This window comes from Halyomorpha halys, unplaced genomic scaffold, assembly GCF_000696795.3.
Source record: "Halyomorpha halys isolate HHAL.00 unplaced genomic scaffold, Hhal_1.1 Scaffold715.1, whole genome shotgun sequence".
In the NCBI taxonomy this organism is placed as follows: Eukaryota; Metazoa; Arthropoda; class Insecta; order Hemiptera; family Pentatomidae; genus Halyomorpha; species Halyomorpha halys.
Window position 1 is genome coordinate 311,022 of NW_027107843.1, and position 9,981 is coordinate 321,002.

General features: G+C 30.5%; 1 protein-coding gene across 2 annotated transcripts in view; it reads left to right on the forward strand.

Annotated features, from left to right (window-relative positions):
• The first annotated feature begins 1,372 nt into the window (after nt 1-1,372).
• Nucleotides 1,373-9,981, forward strand: part of LOC106685595 (protein SHQ1 homolog) — a 12,811-nt gene continuing 4,202 nt past the window's right edge. The window contains exons 1-6 of one of the 2 annotated variants that reach the window (XM_014428372.3): nt 1,373-1,575; nt 5,932-6,131; nt 6,209-6,336; nt 6,415-6,610; nt 7,743-7,951; nt 9,781-9,904. In XM_014428372.3, the coding sequence (XP_014283858.1) occupies nt 1,433-1,575; nt 5,932-6,131; nt 6,209-6,336; nt 6,415-6,610; nt 7,743-7,951; nt 9,781-9,904 (1,000 nt within the window). In that variant the 5' untranslated portion in view covers nt 1,373-1,432. The remainder of the gene's footprint in view (nt 1,576-5,931; nt 6,132-6,208; nt 6,337-6,414; nt 6,611-7,742; nt 7,952-9,780; nt 9,905-9,981) is intronic. The other variant, XM_014428373.3, reaches the window with a different exon arrangement.

Here is a 9,981-nt window from a genome sequence, read left to right on the forward strand (position 1 = left end):
TTGAGATGTTACTTGATTAGCCTTCCACCTATATTCCTCTGCTTTGAATATTGATAGAAGAGTCTTGGTTTAAAAATCCATTGTTAAAAAATTAATTAGAATAACAGATAAAGCTAACTCTATTAACATTGAGTGTACATTATTAAAAAGACTTAATTGATAACATAAAGGCTATAAAATTTGTTGGTCATGTTTAACTTAAGTCAGTTTCCAAATAATGGAACTGAAGTTAAGAAAGTGGAAGGCCTGTATTGGGTATCGATACCCGACACTACCTCAAGTCGGTCGATTTTCTATTCAGAAGAGTCAAAGAATTGAGAGTGGCATGGAAGGAATAAAGTGGTATTTCAGCTTGGTTGGAAAATAATCCGCTCTGTCCCCAGATAGATGAAATCGTATCAATGGCACTTGGGGTTGTTGGAGATGAAACTGCTAGTCTATACTAAGTACTAAAGTACTACAGCTGCCAAAACTGCTATATTCTGACATGACGCAACCTACCAGATTACACAGGAACTACTATGTTACTACAAAAACTACTTTAGTTGCTCATAGGATAGTATTCAACCTTCTATCAATGTAAACTGGCCTGAACCCAAATATGGATTTAGAAAAACAGGAATCATGCAGGGAATGGACTAGTTCCTGTAGGACTTATCATCTCCATGACTGTAGGCACGTTCCTATAGGAGTGAAATTTCCATCCTGCAAGGATTTCCCATTAAGCTCATCCTGTCAATTCATCTCCTAATCAGCTACATAAGCTACTGAACTCCCATTGTTGAGGCCTTCTGGTGTAGAATACCTCACATTTTCAATTGGACTCAGACCTCTAATTATACACAGCTACTTCAAAAAGATCAATAACACACCGGACTGACTGTTGATAATCAAGAAGTTCACTCCAGAGAAAAATAAGTGGAAGATGTTATTTGATAAAATAAATGCTTCGCAAAATCAGGTGTCAGAACTGAAGAAGTATGGATGCATAATGTTGATACTTTTGACCCAACCACTTCCATTGAAATTCGATAAATTATCGTCAATTTGTAAATAAACTATTATATAATAAAGAATTGTACTTATGCGATAAATAATATTACCCAATTCTATTAATTACCCCCTCCACTTACTTAAAAATGAAATTTAACAAAATAAAAATATTAGTTTCCTAATGTTTTTATAGACACCATTGTATATATTTATAGTTTCCATTTATTTTGTTGCTTGTATGTTTCAGAAGAAACAAAAAAATAATAAATAAAGAATGTATGTTTACATACCGAAATTTACTTTTTATATTTTCGTTTTGTACTTCCCGATTTTCTATCCTCTATGGAATTTATTTATTCCTTGCCCTCGTGGAGGTTAATATAAGGTTGTCACATTCAAATTTTACATGATGTTTAGTGTAGTATTCTGACATTTTAAGATGTTGACTCCGTTTTTCGAGTTATCTCAGACTGACAATGAGGTCTTTTTAGTTGTTAAAGCACCGTTAGCTAATGTGTCTAATGCTGAATTGACAGTCAATGGGGATACAATAATATTTTATTGTTCCCCTTACTACCTAAGGTTAGATGCTTGTTTAAATGTTTTTTTTTATTTAACATTACTGAAATATAAAATGAATGTGTATTATGTTGTACTTGGATTTATTAAATAAGATGCTATGTTGACAGTTGGATATTATTTTTAGTTTATAAGCTTTAGACATATATTTTTTACTTAAGACCTACATTTTGCATACATACATTTTATACATAAGACAAACCAGAGGATAAGTGGTACTATTTCATCACCTTTTACTTTGTAAATTATATAAAATTGTTTTCTTATCAATAGGTGATCATTTGTTACCCCAATGTATGCCAAATTTTTAGATTGATGGCTCTCAAGCTTCATTAACAAAAAAGTACCTATTTTGTTGACATTTTCACTTGTCCCCAGTATTGGGGTGAATGGAACACACTTCTTGATTTACTATCTAGACATATTGAAGATGAATGGGGTATGTGGAAATAAAAAAAATGCATTAAAAGTAGGTGGTTGATTTTTTTCCAGATGACAATCTATTTGTTAACCTGTGTGTGGTTTCAAGTACCCTACCATCTCTCCTGTGGACCCCAAAAAAGTTTTACTGATTTTTCTTTTTTTCAATGAGGAGTTATACTAAGGTGGTGCTATGTAGATTTTTTGAATTTTTCTTTTTTTGCTAGAATTTAAAATGCAATATTCTGCTTACCCTGGTTTACTTTGTGCCTAAGTTGGTAGCAGTAAGACATATAACTTGAATTTTTATCAGCCAATGAAAGTTTCGTTATTGTGACCTGCTTGCAAAAGAGACTTATGATTTGGAAATGTCAGTAAAAGTGCAAATTGATTTATTAGTACAGAGAACATTGAGCCTTAAGTAATTCATAGTATGCTGTATATTTATTCATTTATTTATTTTCAAAGGATTTTAAGAAAGAAGAAATTATTTCTAGTTAATAATACTGCCATAGACTTCAATTTAGTTTCTCTTACTCTTTAAATACTCACTTAATACAATGTATCAACTCTCTAATGTCTGAATAAAGTTTTCTCATGTTGCATGCTACTCCAGGGGCTCCAAATATTTTAGCTTGACTTCTCCTCAAAATCCCCAAAGCGAAGACCTATTATAGTACCTGTTTTATTATATTTTAGATAATAAGTAAGGCATTGATAATAAACAGGTGCTGGAAATGTTGACCAGAAAAATAGAAGATAGAAGTTAAAGAGTCTATGTACTTATATTAAAAAATACTGTGCACATTGTTACCTAATATAATGTATTACATGTATATACAATGTAGGTTTTTGACATATTTGTTTGCCTCCTGTAAAACTGTTGAAGTTATGTGATGTATAAAACAAAATGACTGTTTTTCTACAAAAACGATTACATTTTTATTTCTTTAACATATTAAAAAAATTAATATTCAAAATATAGCCTATTTTGATCCACTGCTGTGAATTATTTTTCAGTTAGTTTTTTTATGCCATAGTGGAATTACCTTTCGGGACGGCCCTTGTGAAACTTGCACTACAATTTCATCCTTTAAAAAATTATTACATTTTTTGTCATGAAGAAAGTGGGCCATTAAACAAAACAAGTGATTATGTAATAGAATAAGATCTGGACTGTAAGGTGGGTGTGGCAGATGTTTTAGAATTTCACGAATTTCTATGTTCAAAGTAATTGCTGTAGTGTAAGTTCATGGGTGAGAAGATGATGACTGATGGGTTCCTTCAACACTCCTCACTCCTCAGCTAGTGCACTAGTACTTGTAGCTGGGATTGATTCAATAGTTTGTTGCAGAACCTTATCAATTTCCATTTATCGTCGTTCTTAACTCTTCTGCCATTCTAGGGGTGTACCTTCTTTAGTGCTTTTTTCAAATCAATACTATGCCGTATGATAGCTGCAAGAAAATGCCACTTTTTCAAAATATTAAGAAGAAAAAAAATAAAAGTAAAAATATCAAATATACAGTGCATTCTAGCATTTACTTTGGAGTGTTTTTTTCTTATTTTCCTACATATTCTAAATGCTTTAAGGATAATGTTGGCGACATTTTTTTAGCTCGACAAGGATGCCGTGAATTTTTTTAATATAACAAGGTTGTCAAAGAATTTTTTTAGTCCAATAATTGTGATAAACCAAGGTTTATTATTGCATGGGTCAAGCGTTTAAGAATAAACTTACTTAATTGTTCATACAAGAGTATCAGTTACTGGTAAAATTTAATTCCTATTACCCAATACATTTCTTGTATGATGATGTATGATGAAACTTTGTAGTTGAGTTAATTGATTAATATGATCGCAGTGTTTAGAGAATGATCTGTTTAGGTTAGTGGTTCCCTAACTGTTGAGGTCTCCGGACATAGAAATTGAACCATTTTTTCAACAACTAGGTTACTATGAAGAATAATCATAATTGGAATATCGTTGATTGACCGTGTGTGATTAATAAAAGGAAGATGGTCTGGGTGTGGTGGGAATAACTCAAATATAAAATAAATTATTTATTATAAACAGTTCTGTCCTGTGTTGCAGGGCTTTATTAAGGATAAAACAGAAACAAACAACTAAAATTTAGTAACTGAGTAAGAGAATAAGGTAACAAACATCATTGTTAATATTGATAGCATCATTGTTATCTTAATCTCTTAGTCTGTTACTTAATTGTGGTTGCTTATATCTATTTTAGCCCTGATGAAGCCCTACAACGTGGAACCAAAACAATGGCTCACAATAAATAGTTTATTTACTTGAATTATTTTGACTCCTCGCATACCATCTTGCTTTTAATATTGCTTCAACCCCTTATTGATACAATTATTTTAGTTCAAATTAAGATTAAAAAAATTGGTGAAACAGTTTCAGGACCTTATCTAGAGTATATGAAAAATTATCATTTATTTATAGAAAAAATTATACTAGCAGATATGGATTGGGTCATCTTGCACCCTCTCTTCAGTGCCAACAATTTTTTAAGTGATACACATCTAAGCTACTTACTATTTATTGTTTTTATGATTGATTTTGTGAATAAAAACAAAAATTATACACATATACTATAATTAAATTAAATTATAAATTATATGTCTATATTATGAAACAAATTTTAATTCAATAACATTAACTCTAATTTAGGGATCATCAGACATTTCCTCTGCATTATTTTTAAAAAGTACGCACTGCTTACAAGTCTTCTTCATTTTCTCATGTATACCTGTGCCCTGCCATCTTACAATAATAACGTTATAAGTAAAAAAACGTTTAAAAGAAGTGTACAATTTTAAAGTTCATTAGTTAAATAATTACAGATATTAGATTACCTTTATTTTATTTGTAAAACATTAAAGAAAAATTAAATTGAGGAGACAATAAACATTATTTGAAAATTTATTTTTTCAATACTATGGAGGTACCCTCTGTTTGGCTAACTGTGGACCAATCCCATTCAGAGTTGGGCAACTATGGAACTAATAGCTAAAATTGCCATGGAAACGATATTTATTCATCAATGGTTCATTCATGAATAAGGGTCGTATCCATGGCAATTTTAGCTATAGCTAATTTTTGCCTATCTCTGCCCCATTATACAAATTATATGACTGTTTGTTTAATTGTATTACTCGTTGCTCAAATTGTATAATTTTAATTCCCATGCATTCTGTATTATTCCCATTTTCATTATTCCATCTTATATGTAAACTAAAAAAATAGACAGTGATCATGCATAAAATAAAATATTAGCTTTCTAAACTTTTATATAATAGAAAGAAGTATTAATAATTTATATGAAATTATAGAAATGCTAATAAAAAATCTCAGGAGAGATTGATTGTTGGAATGAAAATAGAAAAGGGGTGGAATACAAGTTAAAATGTCAATATGAATTTTTTGAAATTTCATTTGTCGATGAATAAGTTTTTAATTTTGTAATAAAAGGTTGGTGGGGTTTAAAATTTTGGGACTTTAATAATTCTTAAGTTAAAATAGGTATTAAATAAAATGATATTTACACAATTTCTGTTGAAAAATTCTCATGAATAGCAGGGACTTCAAAAACTGTACCAGATTGGATTCAGAGTCATACTGTACCTAAGGACGAAAACGCATGGTGGATCGGAAATAACCCACTTAATCTTAACTCAGCTAGCACACTCTATCTGTTGGTCCTGGAATCACATTTTTATTTTCCCCTGTGTCTGATAGCTCTATGATAGTGAGCTAAGCCTTCCCACTGCTTTTTTTTTAAATACTGTATATTAATAATGTATTAATACAATATGACCTGTTGTCCTATAAAGCGTTAAGGAAACAACATGGTTATATTGTTTAAGTGATCAGTTCACTGAATTTAAATCAATGATGTATGTTTCAATTTTCTAGGATTCATTTACCAGGGCAGGTTCTCGAAAATGAAACTGATACGGGAAAATATGATTGTGATAGTCAAGAGTTTTTGTTTTCTTTCCTTAAAGCGAATAAAAATGAACATTTTCCTGACCTCGATATGATTGGAAAACTCCTAGTTCCCAAAAAGAAGCATACAATTAAGCCTGTAATAGAAGACTGCTCTCCAACAGAAGGTTGTATGCTGATAAGAATTAAATATTATCTTCACAATAAAATTTTATATTTTTAATTATTATTTCTTAATGGTTAGATCCTCCCGATTCTGATAGCGATGATGATTCACTTGGATATATTAGACAGGAGATTATCAACAATAATTCTTCTTGTGCCAAGTTTGGTTTTGCTAATAAAGGCCAAGGCATTGGGAATCATTTATCGGTATTGTAACTGACTAATAGTTGCTTTAATTTCAAATTTAGAATTGTTTTAATGTAAACTTTTTATTTTATTATTTAGTATGAGTTTAATGAAATTCTGGATTTTACTGAATTTGAAAACACCAGTACTGATGAACGAACCATTCTTCGGGAGGCTGATGAACAAAGTAAGTTTTCGGAAGATCATTATTTAGCCGATCTAATGGAAGGATCTGATGAGATCAATGGACTTGTATATTGGAAGCCAACTTGGGCTGATTATGCAGAAGGTAAAGGTGAAATGAGAAAAAAATCTTACTTCTTGAAAAGGGGCGTTTAGATGTAAAACATGGTAACTGACAAAATAAAAACTATGGGAAAATCAATTAAATTTTGAGGATGATATTTGGTACTTAGTTCTAACAAAATTCACAAAGTTATATTACCCAATTATTTTAAGTATATTGAAAAATAAAACTTATACCAGCTGCTTCTCACAGCATTTTTTCTGTGGATATACGAACAAATAATAGTGGAGTGATGCTTGCATATTCTATGTTTTTCATCCAAGCATGAGTCCCTGTTACCTTTTTATGTGTCAGATACTATGTCAATTTGTTGTAAAACATGGTTTTTGATATTTAGTGTGATTTGAAGTTTTTGTTACTGTATAAACATGTTTTAGCAGGACAGTAGCTTCACTGCTGCTACATATACTGTCAACTATCATGAAAGTAGGTACTGTCATGACATATCTAGAGTGTGTAAAACATGTTAACGGTAGCAGATACCTTAGCACAAATTTGTGTTCTGTAGAACAGACTCATAACGAAACATTTGAAAGTTGATTCCAAATTATACATTCTGCATGTATATTACCAAGTCTAGTTATCATGTTCTTGACTTATAGTTGAAGAAATAAAACTTTAAATTTACCTTTATTAAATAGGTTAAATGACGAAGAGGTTGTAAAACTTGGTCAGATACCATGTTTTACTTCAAATTAAAGAAGTATAGAAATTTTTAGTGTAACTTGGATCAGTATGCACTTATACACGAAACCATAGCATGAGTCTTCATCATTGCTGTCATCAGAAGAGCTCTTATCAAAACTATTACCGACATTGAAAATATTAGATTTAATTTTCTTATTAAGAAACAGTATGTGTCAGGTGGCATATTTGTCATGATTTACCTCCAACCAACTATCATTTGTCATAACTTAATGCTTATATTATTGTTTAAAAAAAAAAATAATCTTATTCTTAAATTCTTTTAAGAACCTGTGAAATCAGCTTAAAGGAATCAGATATTGCCAACAACTTCAAATAAAAGAAAATGTCAGATACCCTGTTTTATGACCGAATGCTTCAAATCTCCCTCTAATAATGATATATGTTTGTAAATCTTAAATTTATAATGTTTTAGTTAAATTTAGTAGAGAAGAAGTTGAGCTGTTTAAAACTTTAGGAAATAGAGATTATCTTCTCGATGAATGGGAAAAAAAAACAGCCCTTTTTTCACTGGTTGATATACTCTTTGCGTTTGCTTATAATCATAGGACTACCCTTGGAGAATACAGTGTAGAATCAGCTTGGACCATAAATAAGCTTAGTGCAACCTTATCTTGGTTTCAGGTACTACAATTAATTTTTTTTTTTAATTTTTTTTATTATAGTTAATTTGAAAGCTACCTTAGTTTCAAGGAGATAGTTAAAAAGTTAACCATAGTATTTTTATTTTGTGTTTACATTATTTATTAGAATGTAGTGTCTAGTAATGCATAAAAATAATTTATTGAATGACAAATCATGGGTAAGGAAAGAAGGATAAATATTTGTTTGAAACACTTTCTGGTGTGCTGCAACTAGTTGCTATACCTTATTTATTATGATGGTTATATGAAGAGTATCAGAAGTAAGAGACAAAGCAGTATTATTAAAATGAAGTATTAAGTTGTATGAGGGAAGAAGATGGTCTGGGGTGCGATCAGCAAAGATACACAAATGAACTAAACTTATTTATTTGTGCTGATTATAGTCATACATGCTGTTAACTATTTCCGCTTGGTCTAACATATTTTTTGTACTTGTATGCTCGCTATCAATCTGATGAGATGGTCCACACTCACTTTAGATGGCAACTCCGTCCAAGTCAGTAAGTCTGTCTTTTTTAAATACCACTCTCCATATCTCTTCTGTTTTGTCCTTTCCTTATTCACTTTTTCGGACATTCTATATTTATTTTAGCCTATTATTTTTTGACTCATTGATATTACTGTGTCTCTTTTATCCAATGTAACATATATTCCGGTTTTTGTTTTCTTGCCCATTGTATCATATATTTCATACATTTCACTATGTTGACTTAAATAGTTTTTATTATTTTTAACATTACTTTATTCAATTACTTATCATTTACATTTTCTTCCGCACCTTTCATTATGTTTATTTACATGAGCACTGTTTGTCTGTTTTTTAATAATTTATTTTTTTATCATTTGTTTTGTATAATTCTTACCTCTACAATATTATATTTTGTCTTCTATTAGTATCAGCTACTAACTGCTTAGTTTATTTTCATGCATATTTCCAAGTTTGTCTGTTATTATTTTAATGTTTCTTGAATTAGAGTTGTCATCTCATTTTATTTTTTCAGTCTTGATCATGGGCAGACATTCAGGTTGAAAACATCAGCACAAGTAAATAAGTTTTGTTTATTTGTGTATAAAGCTGACCGCACCTCCGACCATCTTCTCTCATATCAATGTATGGTCAACTATTAACACATCATTAAGTTGTATAGTCGAGGTGTTCTGAGGCTATTTTATATGAGATGGTAAAATGGAATTCAAGGAAGTAAATTTTCTCAATCTCAATTGAAGTAAAATAATTGTTTTTTTCTGTAACTTCACTGTTAAAAAAAATATGTTCTTTTTTATTTTACACTTGTGTAAGAATATTATTGGCTATCAGAAAATTGTTAGTTCCCTAAGAAATAACTTCAGATAAGGAATGGAAAAGGTACTCAGCAGGATCTCTTCTCTGACTTCACTTACTTACCTCTGATCACAGATCATTCATCCTTCATTATACAAAAATATGGTCGAGAACATTGACTGGGCCGTTTGTGGCTGAGGGAGTTAAGCAACTGCCTCATGACTCCAGTGGCACCGGTTCGAATCCGGCCTAGAGGGTGGACTTTTTTCATTTCTGTTGTGGTCCCACAAAATGAAAACTTGACCCCCCACTCATAGTTAGAATAGGTTATTACCCCTTATGTCAGAAATGCCTAGGCAGGGGCCAAAAAAATAAAAATATATATATAATAAAAAAAAGGAATATCAACTAATAATTTTGTTAAGAACTCTATCATAGAATTCCTGATGGTTTTCTAACTTTGATAATATAAAATTAATTTTTTATTCAAGCTTATGTCTAAAATAATTATATTTGTTTCATATCAGTCTTTCAAGACCTTGAAGGAAGTTAAAGTTTCCTGTATTAGAAGATCTCTTGTTTTTCCCCTTTATCGGCATTGGGATTTAGCACAAGAAGTTCTTAAAGATACAGTAAATATTTTAAAATCAGGTGAGTTTTTTAAAATTTCTTTTAGAGTTTGTTATTAGATTTTCTGTTTATTTGACTATTTGATTCCTATTTATTCA